This window comes from Chinchilla lanigera, unplaced genomic scaffold (genome assembly GCF_000276665.1).
Source record: "Chinchilla lanigera isolate Chin_1 unplaced genomic scaffold, ChiLan1.0 scaffold00015, whole genome shotgun sequence".
NCBI lineage: Eukaryota > Metazoa > Chordata > Mammalia > Rodentia > Chinchillidae > Chinchilla > Chinchilla lanigera.
In genome coordinates, this window is record NW_004955416.1 from 9,895,438 (window position 1) to 9,915,452 (window position 20,015).

Genomic DNA, 20,015 nt, shown 5'->3' on the forward strand with positions numbered 1-20,015 from the left:
TTGTCTGATATTTATTTTGCTTGACTTGTCTTTGTTCATCACTCCATATTTCCTTTTCTTAAAACTTTATTTATTTATTTATTTAGTTTTTGTGTCTTTTTTGAGACAGGGTCTCACTATGCAGTTCAGGCTGGCTTTGAGCTCACTTTGTAGCCCAGGCTGGCCTTGAACTTGCAATGATCCTCCTGCCTCAGCCTCCCAAGTGCTGGGATTATAGGCACGTGCCATGATGCCCGGTCTAACATTTATTTTATATAGGTTAAGCATTCTTAATCTGAAAATCTGTGTGTGTGTGTGTGTGTGTGTGTGTGTGTGCGCGCGCGTACATATGTTTGAAATTGGGGACTTAACCTAGGACCTTTGCACTGAGTTACTTCTCTAGCCCTCCCCCTTTTTTTCTCTTTGAGTCAGGGTCTTGCTAAGCTGTTAAATTGCCCAGAGTGAGCTTTGAACTTGTGACTTGCCTGCCTCAACTTCCCAGAGTGCTAGGATTATAGCATGCACCACCACACCTGGCTGAAATTTGAAATGCCCAATATCTGAAACTTTTTGAGCACGACATAATGCTGTGAGTGGAAAATTCCATACTATGAAACTTTTTTTCATGCACAAAATTGTTAACATATTGTATACAATTGCTTCTAAGCTGGACATGGTGGCATATGCTTATAATCCCCACACTTGGAGGCTGAGGCAGAAGGATCTTGAGTTCTAGCCAGCATGACCTACACAGTGAGTTCAAGACCAGCCTGGACTACATACAAAGACCTTGTCTCAAAAGATAAATAAATAAATACCTTTCTTTCAGGCCATATGTAAAATGTGTATATGAAACAGATGAATTTCATACTTAGGTTTGGTTCCAATTCCCAAGACATCTCATTTGTATATAGATATTCCAAAATATGAAACATTACTGGTTGCAAGCATTTAGGCTATGAGATGCTCAACCTGTAAATCAATTTGTGATAGATTACCAAGCATGATGACACGCGCCTGTAATCCCTACTACTTGAGAAGTTGAGGCAGGAGTATTGCATATTTGAGGCCAGCCTGGGAAACTCTGGGATACCCTGTCACAAAATTTTATTTTATTTTGGTACTGGGAATCGAGCTCATGACCTTGCACTTGCCAAGCAGGCACTGTGCCACTGAACTATATCTGCAACTACCCGCCTCACAAAATTTTAAACAAAAGACTGAGGATGTAGCTCATTGGTAAAGGACTGAGGCTCAGTCCCTAAAACTGTGGGGAAGAAAAATGATGGTAAAGGTAGGTCTGTTTTCCCACTTTAGTGAAGTTTTTTATGCTTTTTCAGTAGAGATATTAAACATCACTGATTAAATAGTGCATCTTTTCCATTTGTTACTCTTTATGGAGTACTAACTTTAGCAGTACATTGAAATGTCACTTTCATCTCATACTGATTTGGTTTTTCTGTGGCGTTCTATCTCCTGTTTGGTCCTGCACAAGCTATTTACTTCTGCACTACTGGAGATTGAACCTACGGAGTACTGAGCTTCATCCCTGGCCCTGTATTTTTGTTTTATTTTTAATTTTGAGACAGGGTCTTGTTAAGTTGCTTAGGCTGGGCTTGAACTTGTGATCCTCCTGCATCAGCCTCCCCAGTAGCTAGGATTGCAGGTGTGCACCATCATCCCTGGCTAAACTGTTTTCTTTATTGCACATTTTTATATCTGGGTAACTTATTTAGCCCTGCTCAGTATGATTTATTAATTTTGTTGTGGTAATCATATTTTAAAGTTATTATGAAAATTAAAGATAATATTATTAAATGTGTTTGCCACAAATCTGGTGGCTTTTGAATACATAGAAACTGCTATTCTTCTTAACATCATCAGCTTTAATATGTGTAAACCCAGAGGGTCACGGTGGCTACTTCAAAAATCACTAAATTTTGTTTGGAATATTTCAGAGGTAAAGAGAAGTAAGCAATGATTTATCACCTGCAGTGTATCAGCACTGTGCTAGATAGCAAGGTGATAGAATAAGCAAAAGTCTGTGTTCTCAAAATCTTAGAGGAGTTAAAGTTTGTCACTGGATTATATGAGAACATGGAAGAATTTCAATTACTTTATTAATCTCATAGCTACTCTGCATTTCTATCCCATTATTACAAACAAGGAGACTGAAGCCATGAGGGTAACTGATTCAGGCCACAAAGCCTCAGGAATGCAGAACTGTTAAAAGGGCAAACCTAGGTCCATATGACTCGGTGTTTCTGCTCTTCCTTTATATATTCTAATTAGTCAAAATGTAAGTTTAATATATTTTTACCCAAAGTAGGACTTAACAAAATGTCTAGTATTTAAACTTGTTTATAAAAAGTGCTAATAGGCAAGGGATACACTACCAAATTTCAGGTCTTAATACATCTCATAGGAGCTTGAGGCCTTTCCTTATTTTTTATTCATATTGCTTACTAATCATTTCCCTACCTCAGACACATTTAAGTTAGCTTTGGAAGCTGGGCATGCAGGTGCAAACCTGTAATTCCAGAGCTCTAGAGGTTGAGGCAAGAGTCATAAGTTTGAGCACGACCATGTCTCAAAAGAAAAAGGGTCGGGGATGTAGCTTGGTGCAGATGCCCCATGTTCAATCCCCAGTACCATCCCCCCTAAAATTAAAGAATAAATTAGCAAAATTCTGGGGTTTTGTTTCATTTTGTTTTCCTGCTTGTATGTCAGCATCTGAACATATTCACATTTGTTAAAATAGGTGAGAATGAATGCAGAGCTGTATATACAACCAGTTTTATGAAAATGTGTGGAAGGAATCTGAAGAAAATCCAGGAACACAGAATTTACTGAAATACATTGTGGTATTCAAACCACAGGTAAAAGTGGAAAAGGACCATTTTTTCCTCTGGTAAAGTCATGATGGAGGTGGAAGAGCAGAAGCCATGGATGACAGACTTTTACTCGAAATTGCCCAAAGTGGTGAGACATCAACTACCAAATTCTTGAAGAGTTGCTAATTATAATGGCCTTTATGGTTTTTTTTGTTTACTTGTTTTTGCAGTACTGGAGATCGGCCCTTGAGCCTGTTAGATAAGTGCTTTACCACTGAGCTACATCCCCAGCCTTATGTTGTTTCTTTCACAAAAGAAAAGTACATTTTATGAGTAGGATTTACAAACTTCACAAATTATATAGCTCAAATGTATAGGCAGTTTGCCTAGTGCAAACTAAAAACATCAAGTACATGGTATGATGCTGTGAGTCTGCCAGATATTGGGTAAGTTTTATTGACTGTAGTCTCTTGTTTTAGGAACTTCATGCCCACTTGAATGGATCCATCAGTTCGAATACCATGAAGAAATTAATAGCCAAGAAGCCAGATCTTAACATCAACAATCAAATGACTATGATTGACAAAGGAAAAAAAAGAACTTTAGAAGAGTGAGTTTGAGGAAGTTAAGGAAATACTTTTTTTTTTTTGTCTGTTAGTATTTTGAGATTATAGTAAGTAATATATAAAAATTCAGGTTTTAGTAGGTAAAAGGAATAGAATCCATATCTTGCAGTGAGAATATAACTTAACATAGAGGATTTTTTCTAACTGTCAGAACACTGACCATATTTTTTTTTTTTTTTTGGTTTTTCTCCGGTACCGGGAACCGAACTCACGGCCTTGCGCTTGCCAGGCAGGCGCTTTTGCTGCTGAGCTAAATCCCCAGCCCACTGACCATATTTTTAATGATTATACTGTTGGCAAAGTTACTGGTTTCTTCTAGACTTGAAACTACAGGCATATTAACTTTCCCCAGGCAGAGGAAACTGCAAGGGTGAGGTCAGAAAAATGGGAACTGTTATTTCTCACTTAAAAATATAAATAACATTTAATTTTCAGTCATTTGATTACCATTCTAAACAACAGAAAAAAAGGTTTAAAAAACATCTGATAAGGTTTTGTAAATCTTAATATATACCTCCTGTTAGCCTGAAATTTAATAGTTAATTCAGTTTAGGGAGTTTCTCAAGTGACAAGTTTTTTTTTTTTTTTTTTGGTTTTTCTCCGGTACCGGGAACTGAACTCACGACCTTGCACTTGCCAGGCAGGCGCTTTTGCCGCTGAGCTAAATCCCCAGCCCAAGTGACAAGTTTTTGATGAATGGATTATATTGAAACTTTTTATTCATGTTACAGATGTTTCCAGATGTTTCAAATTATTCATCAGCTGACTACTTGCCCTGAAGATATTCTAATGGTGAGACATGAAAGAAATTTAAGAGTGGTTTAAAGATTATGAAGTCATTTATGCCCTTCTGGGTTTTTTTGTTTGGTTTGATTTGGTTTTGGTTTTGGATTTTTGAGACAGGTCTCTATGTAGTATTCAGGTTGGCCTTGAACTCACTGTGTAGCCTAAGTTGGACTTGAATGGTGATCCTCCTGCCCTGGCCTCCTCAATGCTAGGATTATAGGCATATGCTGCCATGCCCTGCTGCCCTTCTCCTGTTATGTGTGACCTTTTGCTTCCATCAGGAGTCTGATGAAAAATGTTTTCTTCTTTGTTGTGGCACCTCTTTTCAAAACCATTGTGAAACAATTGCCTAAGAGGTAAAATACAAAAAAAATTATATATATATTCATTGTAAAAGATATGAAGAAGGAACCAAGATAGGCAGAGGAACCAAGATGGGAAGAGGATGATATGGAGGAAAAAGTTTGGTCCTGTTTTCTGTATCTGACATAGCATATGAAATATTTGATATCAAATGGGCACGTCCTTGATAAGACTTTATCTGTGTCCCTTAGGAAACTTTTGAGTGGGCATTGGAGAGAATGAAATTCATGAAGTACTTATAAATTGAGTAGCTAATCCCTAGGAAAATTGTGCTTTCCCTCTGGGGACTGGAGGACATCACTATGTTATCTGAAGCTCCATGATTCTAGAATCTGACATTGAATACTGACTTCTGTATCATTGATCTGACCAGGGTGGTATTTTATTTTATTTTATTTTATTTTATTTTATTTTACTTACTCATTTTTCCAGTGCTGTGGACCAAACCCAAGAGCTTGCATGTGCTAGGCAAGTGCTTTACTCAGCCTCAAGATGGCATTTTACAATGCTGTCTTTGTAAGTGGAAGGAAGTAAACTTTGTCCATACTTAACTGTTAGGAAAAAAAAAAGTATAACCTGTGTTTCTGGAGAACTAACTTTGGACTGGTCAATAAAAATTTTCCTCCTTGGCCAAGACTGATCTTCGTGATAAGTAGTAGTATATTAATTATCTTTAGAGGAGAGCACCCTAGTTATTTAGTTCAGCAAAGGCTGACTGAGTGGTCAGAGTGTTCCAGACACTGTGCCAAAAACTTCTAGATATAAAGAGAGATAGACATAGTTCCTGTTCCTGGGGAGTTTATAGTCAGGTTATAGAGACATACTGTATCGATCAATGCTTCCTAGAGAAATGGATTTAATGCAAGATATACTAACATATAAGAATTTATAAGATGGGCTTACAGTGGCTACACATAGAGTAAGGTGTGGAAGAGCTCAAAAGGTCTGTCTGCGCACTGGAGATCCAAAGGATCCAGTCGAAGGCCTGGAGCTCAGTGTAGTGTCCCATGTGAGTCTGTAAGAGGAGGCTGAAGGGTCTATGCTGGAAGCCAGATGCCCTCCAAGGTGAAGATGAGGACTGGAGCTCCTCTGAGGAAACAGAAGCGAGCCTGCCTTCTTCATTTCCCTTTTGTAACATTCTAGTGACAACCCTCCCTAAGGTGGGTCTTCCACACCTAGAACCATGCTGATCCAATTTAGTTGGCTGTTTCTTACTCAAGTTGACACAATTAACTGTCACACATACCAGTCAGCAGATAACTTTAACATAATTGGTAAACTGCTATGTTAGATGGGCTGGGGATTTAGCTCAGCAGCACAGTGCCTGCCTGGCAAGTGCAAGGTCATGAGATCGATTCCTGGTACTGGAAAAAAAAAACCAAAAAACAAATATTATGTTAGAGATGTGCACAGTGACTTTCAGAAACCCGAAAGGGTAGTCTCGGATCAGTCCCTCAATAGAAACTATTAAACACAACAGGGCCTTTGGTCTCACTTTGTTGATGAGTGTTACAGGGAAAAATGATGAAATTTTACAACACCATGGTTGTAATAACGCTAGCCTTACCACTTCATCGATTTCAAAACAGAAGTTGGTGAAAAGGTCTTAAATGAGGTGAGCAGTAAGGATTATGTATGTATGACTTAGTGCTACTGGTTTGGAGAATGACAGGTGCCCCATATGATACATGAAACATCTGTGAGAATAAGGTATAAAAGATTACTTGCTTGTTAGTGTCCTCTGAGTCTGTTTGAGATGACTTGAAACTGTAGTCAAGGTGACCTAGATATAATAGCAAAAAGACAGAATTGGATTGTGGCTGGAATAATATTTGCTATTGCCAGGCATGGTAACACATGTCTGTAATCTCAGGACTTGAGAGGCTGAAGCAGGAGGATCATTGTGAGTTTGAGACTAGCCTGGGCTACAAAGTGAGCTTAAGGCCAGCCTGACTGCAAAGCAAGACTCTGTCTCAAAAAGACAAAAAAAAAATTTTTTTTTTAAATAAAAAGAAATATAGCCAACCTTTAAAAAATAAGATTAAACAAAAGGGTGGGGTCAGGAAGGTATGGTTGATATGCAGATTTCAATTAAATGTGGAAACGAGGCAGATGATGAGAGTTGTTCGGAAATGTTGCAGCTCTGTAATAGGCTCCATCAGGGGTGTGACAAAGTGAGCACTCTGTACTCCCATGGGAGACTTGCAGCATCCCTTGAAAATCAAATTTAATGAAGCTATAACACTTGCTGTTTTCACTGGGACCCTTGCCCAGATACTATCAATGTTACGTACAATTGCCTCTGTTTTCAGGTCACAAAAGATGTCATTAAAGAATTTGCTGCTGATGGTGTCAAGTACCTGGAACTGAGGAGCACACCCAGAAAAGAGAACACTACTGGTAGAATCTAATTACATCTCAGTGAATTGCTGTTCCTTTCTTTGTGTACTTGGATCTCTTATGTGTTTGTCAGTTGGGAGTATGAAGCACTAACTTCATATACTTGTGTGGTTCTCTACTTTCACGGAGACTGTTGGTCAACAGAAAAAAACCTATGATATATATCAGTGATGTGCATTATTAACAAGTGAGTTCTGAAGTAAAATGTAGAAAAAGCTATCTATCTAAGGGGGAATAAGGGCCTGCAAATTTTTCTTTTGTTCTTCCTTGTTTAGTTTTGTCACTTTGAGAAAAGGACACTTGCTCCATATAGTTGCATTGTTTCAAGCAGAGGCCAACCTACATCAAGGGCACTTGTGTGACATTGCCATTGGTGGGTGCAGAATGATATTTTGTGGCAACTGAAGTGTAATTTATTCAGCCATTCAGTCCTTGGGGACTGGTGGTTTATTAGGACAGGAGCAAGCTGTACAGTGTCTGGATGGACATGAGCAGATCTGTATGTTGTCTGGAAGAATTTCATAGGCTTATGCTTCCATAAGAGCAGCATGAGGAGATACTATGAAGGATCACCAGGTCCCTGTTGACCTGAAGAAACCTAAGTCATCTTGAACCCTACTGTGTGTAACCCAGTAATCACTGAGGGGAAGGCTAATGTCTTGAAACTATTACAGTAACTGTTGAAATGAGACAATGACAAGATTCTTATCTTGCATTTTTGAACTACAAAATCAGTTCCAAGTTATGCTGGTGAGGATAGCAAAAGACAAGAAACCTGCCAATTAGTAAAGCTACATTTCTTTTCAAATAGAGATTCACAAGGGTATGCCACAATAGGGGAATAGTTAAGTAAAGGCTAATGGGATATTCTGCAACTATTAAAAATACTTGCAAAGACACTTTCATGGCATGTAGAAATACTGCACCAGTGTTGAATTACTGAACAGGGTCCATATAGATCTAGTATCCACCTCATCTATTTAAAGTGCATATATGTATACTTACAAAAACAGTTGTGGTTATCTGTGAGAGATTACAGGTTATTTTTGTTTTTCTTTATAATTTTCAGTGTTTTACTAGAGGTTTTCTATCCTGCATCAGCATATTGTAGTCATATAAGAGGGTATGCTCCAGGAGGCTGTTCTGGAGAGCGTTCTTGCAGAGCCTTCCAGAAAAGGACTTGAACTCTTGAACTCGGAAGAATAGCTCAGATCCTCTGGATGAGAAATAGCCTAAGCAGGGCTGAGGGGAAAGGAACCCACAGTAAGACTGTTTTTTCCCAGCAGTAAACAAACAAACAAACATCCTGGTACTAGAGAAAAATCTATCTTTTTCTCTTAAAGGGCAAGACTTAGCAAAGGATTTATGGTTGTTCTGGTTTTGTTAAAATGAGCATATAAAATTTTTAGAGCAGTTTGTGAAAATAATTTCATCTGTCGAATTAAGAGTAATTTTAAAATGGGTTTGTATTCTGTGGGGTTTTTTAAATTTCCTTTTTTCTATTGTATTAAAAGTACAATTTCATTTACTAAAATGTACCCTTCAGGGTCATGTTTTTACTCATCTTAAAATCATGCTTTGTCACATAAAGTAAAAAAGTAAATGTTTATATAGGGTTTCTTATATACTAAAATTGGAGGATAAAATAGTTGATGGTCTCATGACATGTTTCTATGTTTTTTCCAGGAATGACTGAAAAGACTTATGTGGAATCCATACTTGAGGGTATAAAACAGTCCAAACAAGAAAATCTGGACATTGATGTTAGGTAAGAAGATTGTACCTTAACAGTTAGCATTTTAAAAATGAGAACATGGACTTTTATTGTTTTGATTATAGGTATATGGAATGGGGTTTAAAAAATCACCAGTAACTGATTTCTGCTTACAATACAAAAAGTGAAGAACTCTATTGTTTAAGATGAGAATTGTAAATTTATTCATCTGGTAGTAAAGTCCTGAAGTTTTTGGTTTTTTTGAGTGGAGTATAGCTTCTCATTGCTTGCTTTCTTTGTGTCTATGTCTGTCTCTCCTCTCCCCCACCATCTCTGTCTCTCTTTTTTTATGGGTACTAAGGATAGAAGTAAGGGTCTCACACATGCTATGCAGTGCTCTCCTGCTGAGCTACATCCCTTTTCATCTTTTATTTTGAGACAGAGTCTTGCTAAGTTGCCCAGACTGGCATCAAACTTGGTAGTAATCCTCCTACCGTAGCCTCTTGAGTAGCTGGGACATTGTGTCTGGCCACCCATGTCGCTTCTTTTGTAGTGTTCATTTATAACAGAATAAAGGATTGTCTTGTGTTATATTTTTATACATGCTCACCTACTAGACTAGGTTCAGAGAGGCCAGAAACCTCATCTTTCATTCACCACTTTATTTCCAATACATAGAACTTAGCTGGCACATAGTAGGACTTAGTAAGACTTTGAGTAAAGCAAGCAAGGAAGCTAGCTGTATAGTTTTATGCTGTAAGAACATCTAAAAATTAGGCCTAACTAGATTAATATCCCAATAAAAACCAAGTCAGAATCAAGAATACAATGCAAAAAAGAAGATATACAAATGGTCAATAAATATTTAGCCTCATTAATCAGATGACTTAAAAAGGAGATATTATAGTGTTTCAGTAGTTTAAAAATCTGTAGGGCCAGGGATATAGCTCAGTGGCACAAGTGCCTGCCTGGCAAGTGCAAGGTCCTGAATTTGATTCCCAGTACAAACAAAACAAAACAAATAAACAAATAAAAATTTGTGCAAGTTTGTGAAATTATACACTGCTGATTTGTAACATGCCATGTATAATTAATAAAACCTTTCTAAAGAGGAATGTTTCAAAGTTTTCAAGTTTTTTCTTCCAAATCAGTAATTCTCGTCTACAAATGGACCCCAAGAAAATGAATTGATTTCAACATAAGACTCCTACTGTAGTATTGTTTATAACAAAAAATTTAAAAATCCTAAAATGTCCATCAGTCAGAGGACAATTACATTATGGTATGTTCATATGATTTATACCATTTTGTAATGCTACTTAATGCATGGGAAATGGAATGAAAAAAGAAAGATTTTTCTCTATAGTTGATCCAGATTTTGTAAATAAGTAAATAAATGCTGGAGGAATTTATTTTGTGAATAAATAACCAAACTAATAAATGCTAGAGAAAAATCACACAAAAATAGTAGGGGTTTTTTGGGGGAAGGGGTGGTATCTGAGTTCTATAAAATTGTAGTTAATATATGAGAATGAATTTGTATGAGATATTTATTTTAGAATTAAAATATTACCAATTTTGTAACCCCTAATGAAATAATCTGAGCCATATGAGAATGTACTACTACCTATTCTTGTCAAAAAATTAAATCTGATCTGATTAAGCCTCCAGACTAGGTCTAAGTTGGATCAATTTATTGGAATAATAAGAGGCACAAGAAATATGTTAGTACAGGGATACAATCAACCAAGTCTAAACTGTGAGAAAGTTTATAGGACAGACAAACTTATTTTTTTGCTACAAATAAATTCTAAGAAAAGAGGATAGGGCAGGAAAGAATGAGTGACTGTAGGTTAGAAGAGACCTAAGAGGTATGTTGACTAACACAAGATGGGGCCTTATTAGAATCCTGATTCAAACTGGGAAAAGACACGCTAAAACAAATATGAGACAACTGGAAATTTGAACGGTGGCTAGATACTTGTCACTAGTATTTAGGAATTCATGTCTCATTCTGTCTGGCAAATAAAATGTGCTATCTACTCAGGCTGTACTTTACCTGGTAACCTATATTACATGCAGGCTCTGATGTCTCTCTAGCAACACTCAGAATTGTCTTTTTCATCTACATAATAGTTTTCAACTTTGATTTTCTTGTATTAAAGGTATTTGATAGCAATTGACAGAAGAGGTGGCTCTTCGGTAGCCAAGGAGACTGTTAAACTTGCTAAAGAGTTCTTCCTTTCTGCCGAGGATACAGTTCTTGGCCTTGACCTCAGTGGAGACCCTACTGTAAGTTATTTTTCCTAAATAATATTTTATTTCTTAAAGGTCAAATCAGTGAGGTGAGGCTTAACTTAGAACATCCTGATTCTCTAGAAGGTCCAGTAGATGCTTTTCTGCCTTGGATGAACTGAATGTTTAGAGCAGCTGTTCTTAACCAAGATTCTATGAAAGAATAAAGCACCTTAAAAAAAATTTTCCTGACTGTATGTGGCCATTTTCTCCATTCTGTTAAAGATAGTATACAAGTAATCCCAGTGTGAATGTACAAAAGAGAAGTTAATTCATTATATACAATAGAGGAATTATTTCATAGGAGCCCCAATTCAGAAAAGTTGGCTGGAGCTTGTTGAATGAAAGTTTGAAAAGGAAGTCTTGGGGCTGGGAATTTAGCTCAGTGGCAAAAGCGCCTGCCTGGCAAGCGCAAGGTCATGAGTTCGGTTCCCGGTACTGGAGAAAAACCAAAAAAAAAAAAAAAGAAAAGGAAGTCTTGATATTCCTGGTCAGACAATTTTTTATATTGTGGGCAGCCCTGTGCATTACAGGATATTTAGCAGCATCTGTAGTCTCTGCCCACTAGGTGCCAGTAGCACTCTCCCAGTAAGATACCCAAAAATGTCTTCAGACCTTGACAAATGTCCCCTGGATCACAGAATTGTTCCTGGTTGAAAACCACTGGGTGAGAGAAGCCCATGAAGCTGGTGTTGATGGCATCATCCAAACCTAAACTGTTCTGCTCCTGTTTCATCTACCTATTTAATAGTTTTTAGTGCTTATGTAAGGTTCCTGAATCGAATGAGGTGTCTTGAGCACTAAATATCTACGTGTCTTTCCAGAAATAAAATTTGGTGACAACTGTATTGAGCTTAGGTGATGGACCTAAGGTCCACTGATAATGGACTTTAAAGATTCTTAAGGGCAGGGACTCTGCCTTTGCCAGCATTTTATTCTCCAAAGTAGCTAGCACCTTGTAGGTGCTACGTAAACAAAATAAATAAATCAGTCTCTTTATTTGTTTCTGCTGTTACTTTACTCCTTTGTTTGTTGGAGCAGAATACCTAGTACCTCAGTTTGCCCGGAATTCTCATGCATTTTCATTTTAACTTTTCAAGATAGGACAAGCAAAAGACTTTGTGGAACCACTTTTAGAAGCTAAAAAAGCAGGCCTAAAGTTGGCGTTGCATCTTTCAGAGGTAAGCAGTGCTGTCTTAGGCTGGAGAGGGCAGACTACGACAGAAAACAAGAGGGTTGTTTTCAAGTAACTAGAAATAAACCTGGCTTGGGAAAACATTTTTAAAGGGCAAGAACAAAATTATTTTTAAATGTAAATTAAAATGATAATACATTACTTACTTTAGTGTCTCATGTTACTGTTTTTAACTTTTTGTGGTTCCTTGGAGTGGCTGTTGACTTGAATTCCAGCTGTGTCATTACAAACAGCTTCCTGACATCTTGCTATAGAAGCTGCATGAATTTTCACCGTCAGCCTTGTCATTCACAAGCTGACTCTTAAGAAAAGCACCAATTCACCTCACCTGTCCTCATAGTGGGACAGACCTAAATATGTCACATACACTGGCAATAAGATAGCTAATCATCATAAAATAAAACCTAATATGGCCTAGTGTTGGGAGTAGGGAGCTTAGAAAGGAAATCTAGTGTTCTTCATTGTTTCCCAGCTCCAGGGCACCAAGGGGACAGTGAGAGCATCTGGATAACAGCTAGAAACACACATTTTCTTAAGCACATCCCTGTGAGGCAAACAAGGACCTCTGTTGCTTTTTTCCTTTTATTTATAGATTAATTTTTTCTACCTCAGTATTTTTAGCTATTCCTTATATGCAGAAAATAAGAGTTACTGTACTTTCATAAAGTTATTGTGAATATGAAATGGGGTAATGTGAAAGGGCTGAGTACCATCATGGCATAGATTAAGCAAGAAATTCGAACCTCTTGCCAGTACTTGTTTCACGCCTGTAAGCAGGTCAGTAATCTCTAATCTAGTGACAGAACTTAAAATCTACAGTCCATGTTTCCACAGTGTAATAAAACAGACTCATAGGACATGTTCTAGCTGACCTAGGTGATGCCGCATAGAAGCCACCAGTCAGTACAGTGGAACAGCATGTGTTACTGTGACAAGTTATCTCTGGCCTGTGAACAGCATTGGAACCCATTTACCTTAGTTTCTGTTGCTTTGCTTGTTTGATCCATCAGATATAAAATAATCGCATTTCAAGATGTTCTAAGCATTTGTTTTGGGGCTGTGTAAGAGAAAAAGAGCACAGCTAGACATTTTCATGGCAACTGTGGTATGTCTGTAGCTAGCCTTGTCAAGATAAAACATGAGTATGGTGTGGGAAGTGTCTGGGCTTTGGAGTCAGATGGAGTTAAATCTTACCCCATCTCTACTATTCACTAGTCCTATGACCTTGGACAATTTTTTAAAAAATACTTTATGTACCTGAAGAAATCTCAAGTGTAGGTGTCTTGGTCACTGTCTTGTCACTGAGACACAATACTTGACACACACAATTTAGAAGAGGTTTGTTTTGGCTCATGGTTATGGCCCATGGTTGGCTGGCTCCAAGGCAGAAAACAACCTGGCAGAAGGGCCTAACAGAGGAAGAGCTTCTAACATCATGTGGGCTTGCAAGCAGAGAGAGAAGGGAGGCCTGAGGAGGTAGATGTACCCTTCTGAGTTGTGTCCCAGATGACCTGCCTCTAATCCTAGTCACTTCCTAGCAACAAGTTGGTATAGTGTCCCCATAATCCAGTCACCTTCCAAAAGCCCCGTCTATGAGTGCATGAGACCTTTAAGGGGTCTTGATCTAAATCATAACTGTAAGGAAGTATAATACAGAATTTTTTTTTAAAATGTGATGTTCCCTTCCTGTTTACCCCCGAGTTAATACTGTTGACAGTTTTGTCTGTTTTTCTAGACCTTTTTCTAATATATATGAACACATGCATACAATGCAGAACACACAGAGTTGTAGGATTTTGTTTTTATTTTTGAAAATAACTTTCTTTGAGCTTTAATTTTGTCATCTTAACACCTGATAAGATTCTTGTGCGGCCTTAAGGAATAGATGTGAAAAAGAAACAAAATAAGTACTTGGTAAGTTTTTATTGTTACTAACATGAATTTAGAAGAGTGTTGGGGAATGAATGAGAAGATAAAAGGCAGAAGGGGCTGAAGGTATAGCTCAGTGGTAGAGTTTATGCTTGGTATGTGGGAGGCCCTGAGTTCAATCCCAGCACCAACAAAGAAAGCGTAAAAAATAAAATAAAAGCAAAGAACAAAGCAGAGGCAAAGACAAAAGCTGGGAAAGCAGTATGAGTAGTTTAAAAATGTCAAGCCAGGCATGGTAGCTCATCCCTGTAATCCCAGCATTTGGGAGGCTGAGGCAGGAGGAAGGCCATGAGTTCAAGGCTAATGTGAGCTATGTAGTAAGACCTTATCTCAGAACAAAATACACGCACAAAAATGTCTGCATTAACTACTCAGAGGGATAGGGGACCACTACAGAAAACAGTACTTCAAGAACCACTATAAGAGTTCATTGATGTCCCACTTCTCACTTTTCTGAAGATTCCAAATCAAAAAGAAGAAACCCAGATGCTCCTGGATCTCCTTCCTGACAGGATTGGGCATGGAACATTTCTCAACTCCTCTGAGAGAGGATCCCTGGATCTGGTGAACTTTGTGGGGCAGCATCGGATACCTCTGGGTAAGGGTTTCAGGTCTCCTAGACAGCAGCCCCTAAGCCTTGCTACCCAGCCCTAGGTGGCAAGCTGGAAGTGAAGAAGTGCTGTTAAAATTATAAGTATCATTCAGAAAGTCAAAGACATGGTGTATGTGCTTTCTGAGCCTCATTTAAGTAAAATTTCAGCTCCCATTAGAATATGAGCTCCCTGAGAGCAGGCTGCCTGTGTGCCTTTTCTTGCTACAATCTCCAGTGCTTAGAACTCAGTAGTTCTTTTCTGAAGAAATAAGGGTTATCGAAAATTTTGAAGTTGACTTTAATGAAATTAACATATGTTGTGAAAATATGTAATACTTATTTTAAAATTTAGAATTACAGAAAATTCCAAATACATTTTTACATATCCATTGATCATTACATGTTTATGAAGTACCTACTGTTAAAATCACTGCTCTAATTGCTGGGAATAAGGCAGTGAACAAACAGGGTTTCTTTCTCAGGAACTCATAGTCTAGCAGAGGAAAGACAATAAATAAATACACAAGAAAATATCAGTGTTGAATTCTGGGAAGAAAATTAAACAGGCTAACACAGGAGTGATCAGATAACCACTTCCCATGAATGAAAGGGAAAGTTTTTCCGTAAGAGGGAAAGAAGTGATTGGCTGCAAACCATTTTACTGAATGGTCAATTTGCTAAATTTATAAACTCACTAATTTATGAAAATATTTGTGTGACTATATGTTTTTAACTACTTGTAGAGGTTTTTAGCAATTCATTAGTGCAAAATTTTTTACTAAGATTTTTAAACATTTACAAAAGGAGAGGGAACACAGAGCTCTTTCATAGTGATCTTAATGTGGTGTGGTGGCCCAGCCCTGCTCCCAACAGAGTGAAGGGCACCACTTGGACTGAGTGGCCTGTGTTAAGGCTGCCTTGCCTAAGTGAGCAGAGAGTATTGGTTAAGTTATTGAAGCATTTTACTGTGGAGACATGCATAGTGTTTCAGGTAGGAGTTTGTTAGTAGTAAAAGTCATTCTTAAACTAGACTTACCTAGAAGCAACAGGGAACGGAGGGTTTTCTTAGAAGCTGTGGGAAAGTCCATGCCCATTCTTTGCTCTTCGCAGTGCTGTGAGTTTCAAGCAGTACTACCATTTTCTTACCTTGTTTTGGTCTCCAGGGTAAGACTAGGAGGAATTGCAGTAGGTCTTCAAAAACCCTTTACTGCTGGGCATGGTGGTACACACCTGTAATCCCAGGACTCTGGGAGGCTGAGGCAGCACCACAAGTTCAAACCCAGTCTGGACAACTTAGTGACTGTTAACGGTTGTGTGTAGATGTTCCCCCAAGGCCTCACGAGGTCATAGAGTTTTTTCGGAGGTGGCTGAATGTAGAGTTTGTGATTGATTCGAAGTGCAGTACTGGGCTTAAGGGTGGGTGATTGCTGAATCAGGACACTCACTGGATTGGCGTCATCCTAATCCCAGTAGACTGGATACAATATAAGGGACAGAAAGGCTTGTTTTGAGCCCACTGCCATTGTTGTATTCTGCTGCCATGAACTGTGGCCCCTCTGCTATGTGCCTTGGAGCCAGCTAAGAATGAACTGAAACCTCTTTAAACTGTGAGCTAAATAAACCTTTCCTCTTTTAACTTTGGGTATTGGGTATTTTGTCTCAGCAACAAGAAAAAAGTAACTAAGACAGTGATTTAGTAAAATCCTGTTTCAAATAAAAAATAAGCTGGGCTTCATGTGCATGCCTATAGTCCCAGCACTTGGGAAGCTGAGGCAGGAGGATCACTGCAAGTTTGAGGCCAACCTGGGCTACTTAGTGAGTTCAAGGCCAGCCTGAACAACTTTCACTACAAAGTGAAACCTTGTTTCAAAAAACAAAATAACTATATAAATAAATGCCTAAGTAAATAAATAAATAGGGCTAGGGATGAAGCTCAATCCCCAGTATGGTAAAAAATAAAAACAAAAATACCTGCTTCTGCTTTCCTTTCATGATAATTCCCTGCCTTAATCATGACTGGCTTGCAACATCCCTCTCCACTGTGGTAAAAGACAGGGAAGCATCTGGCTGGGAAGACCATATTAATTCCTTGCTGGTACAGATGCTGCCACAGTTGAGAGGCACATTCTTCCTGGACAACTACATTAACTGAACCACAGCTTTTCACATCACATATAAGGAAATGATCAAGTTTGTAAAAGCAATAATAGTGCAAATCAGCTTGGTTTGGAAAGATTTCTCATGAGTCTGCTTGATGAACATTGAATGAGTTCACTTACCTGAGTTTACTACGAGATTTTTTTCCACTTTCATCTAGAACTCTGCTTGACTTCAAACATCAAAAGTCAGACAGTTCCATCTTACGACCAGCATCACTTTGGATTCTGGTACAGCATTGCTCATCCATCTGTGATCTGTGTAAGGTGTTTTATGTGAACTATTTTGCTCCTTTTTATTTGCTGCATTGGAAGGGGTCACACTTTCACTACTAGCTGACTGCCTAGAGTACCTGAGGGTAATGCCCAGGAAGAGGAATTACAGAGTATGGGACCATTGGAGGCTGCAGAGGATCAGGGCAATTTTGGCGTGGCTCTGTGGGAAGGGGTTCTGGACATTATATGGGCAATTTGATGCTCACCTTCCATCCCATGAGATTCTGCTTTATTTGACCTAGGGTGAGCCCTGAGCATGGGTGTTTTAAAAGCTTTCTGGGTGACTTTAATATGCATCTAAGGTTGAAACACTGCTCTGGTATTTTTTTAAGTATTAAAAAAGTCCCTAGTTATAGATATGCATAGACCCATATTTTATAGCCTCCATTAAGACTCTTAAAGAGAAGCATGGTAAGTGGGGAAATATATTCTGTTTGTTTTTGTTTCTGTTTTTTTTGTTTTTTTCTGGTACCGGGAATCGAACTCACGACCTTGTGCTTGCCAGGCCCTTGTGCTCCCCAGCCCCTGGAAAATATATTCCAAACAAAATATATTCTAAACAAAAAAAGTTAGTTTAAAAAAAATCATTTCCTTATTTTGAAACATTCTTATTTGTATTTGCAGACTGATGATAAGGGTGTTTTTGCAACATCCCTTTCTCAAGAGTACCAGCTGGCAGCTGAAACATTTAAATTGACCCAGTCTCAGGTGTGGGATCTGTCTTATGAGTCTATCAGCTACATCTTTGCTTCTGACAGCACCAGATCTGAACTGAGGAAGAAGTGGAATCATCTAAAGCCCAGAGTGTTACACTTTTAAACTATAGTAAGGTGAACTACTGTTGAGTATATGTTGCAAGATTTTCCTGCCATATCCTTCTCAGTAAACTGTCCAGCACTTCCTTTGAAACACAGCAGCCAAATACTACACTGTACACATGGCAGGTGCTTGGTAAATGTGTCTTAAACTGACTAGCAGGCCCTGAGGTCTTACATTGCTTTACTTCTCTGCTGCTCACTGGAAGAAACTGGTTTCCCCATTCCACTAGGTGTTTTTTAACTTAGTGATCTTTCCTCATTAGTGATCATAAAATGTCAGGGAAATCAGCAGTTGCTTATCAGGAAAAGTTTTCAAATTACTAGTTTAAGGTAAAGAAAAAAGGGGAAAACAGATTGTTGCAAAGACCTTTAAACCTACTAGGTTTTGACAACAGCTCTATACTTTTTGTGGTTGTGTCTGTTCTCTGGAGCAAAGCAATGAAAGCATATCTTGATACCTAATAAATTCTAACTCTTGAGAAATGATCTTATTTTGTCCCTTCAGCCAAAGTAGCTGTAGTATGTATGAGAGTTTATGTAAGCCTGTGCCAGTGGTCCATAGTGGGGTTATATGCAACCCAAAAAACGCTAGTAACTATGATGTTGCCATTACTAGAAGGATCTCTTGGGTGATGACAAAGTGAATACTGCTGTGGAATTACAACAGCTTTAAAGAGGAAAAAAAAAGTTAAAGTGATAGAAGCTGAGTTAAAAATGGAAGCTGGTGGCATATGCCTGGAATCCCAGCTTCTCAAGAGACTCAGAGAGAGATCACAAGTTCAAGGCAAGCCTAGCAATGCAGTGAGACCCTGTCTTGAAATTTAAAATTTAAAAAGGGCTTGGAATGTAACTCAGTGGTAGAGCACTTCCTAGCATATGTGAGGCCTTGAGTTTAATCCCAGTACCATACACAAAAAGAAAAGTAGAATAAAATTTAATGACATGGAAGTGTATATGATAACCTGTTCAGTGAAAAATGTGGTTACAAAGAAATTTATGGTCGCTTATTTTGTTTCATATATACCAAAGCTAGTAAGGAGGGCAGTTTTAATTTATTAGCTTTGTTTTCACATTATAAAAGTCATGCTAGCCTACGTGAGGTTGGGAAGGTGAAGAAGGTATAAAGTCTTCTCTTTGTGGGTTGGAGATATAGCTCAGTGGCACAAGCACCTGCCTGGCAAGTGCAAGGTCCTGAGTTCGATTCCCAGTACCAAAAAAAAAAGTTTCCTGTTTGAGTTTCCAGAATTTAAATTATGTGGATTCATTGATAAAGAGAATTTGTGACAAATTACAGCTGACATAAAATTTAATGAAGCGCCAGGCATAGTGCTACATGCCTGTAATTCCAGCACTTGGGAAGTTGGGGCAGGAGGATTGCCTCAAGTTTGAGGCCAGCCTGGGCTACATAGTGAGTTCAAGGCCAGCCTAAACTACATAGTGAGACCCTGTCTCAAAAATAAATAAATAAATAAAATTGATAAAGTATTAAATGTTTTCCAAAAAAAAACTGTAATAAGAAAAATGACATCTACTCTACCCACTGCTCGAGTATTGAACTAGTACTCCTAGCTAGTGTAATAAGATTAGAAAAGCAGTAAAAGAAGAAAAGATTAGAAAAGAAGAAAATGTGTCTCTGTTCACAGGTACATGATGATTTAAATAGAAAGTTCTAAGGAATCAACAAAAAATATTAGAACTAAGAAGTGAATTAGCAAGATCACAGGATATGGGATCAGTATACAAAAATTAACTGAAGAAAAGGCTGGTAAAATGGCAGAGAAAGGACAAGGTGAAGCTATAGTACCTTGTTGGATCAGAAAATAAAGAAGTGCACGAAGGACAGAAGAACAGAAGAGCTAATTTGAGGAGGCTCTGACAGACAGTTTGAGTATCAAAGTGATAGCAATAGGATTTTTAACTCATTAAAATTAGAATCCATGAGTTCATACTAATAAAAGTAGATAGGAAAGAAGATAATGCTGTTCCTTATAACAGACTAGCATATATTATAAGAAAAAGGAGTTAGAAAATCTAACAGATAGCCAGGCATGG

General features: G+C 38.1%; 1 protein-coding gene across 4 annotated transcripts in view; it reads left to right on the forward strand.

The window, feature by feature from the left end:
• The window catches only part of Adal (adenosine deaminase-like), a 21,456-nt gene extending 3,016 nt beyond the window's left edge, over positions 1-18,440 (forward strand). For 2 of the 4 annotated variants that reach the window (XM_005381373.2, XM_005381372.2), the window contains 10 exons: positions 2,741-2,858; positions 3,293-3,423; positions 4,171-4,231; positions 6,901-6,988; positions 8,675-8,756; positions 10,868-10,994; positions 12,098-12,178; positions 14,581-14,719; positions 17,031-17,131; positions 17,770-18,440. In XM_005381373.2, the coding sequence (XP_005381430.1) occupies positions 2,751-2,858; positions 3,293-3,423; positions 4,171-4,231; positions 6,901-6,988; positions 8,675-8,756; positions 10,868-10,994; positions 12,098-12,178; positions 14,581-14,719; positions 17,031-17,131; positions 17,770-17,964 (1,113 nt within the window). In that variant the 5' untranslated portion in view covers positions 2,741-2,750 and the 3' untranslated portion in view covers positions 17,965-18,440. Of the gene's footprint in view, positions 1-2,740; positions 2,962-3,292; positions 3,424-4,170; positions 4,232-6,900; positions 6,989-8,674; positions 8,757-10,867; positions 10,995-12,097; positions 12,179-14,580; positions 14,720-17,030; positions 17,132-17,769 lie in introns of those variants that run through there. The other 2 variants (XM_005381374.2, XM_005381376.2) reach the window with 2 other exon arrangements.
• The last annotated feature ends 1,575 nt before the right edge of the window (positions 18,441-20,015 follow it).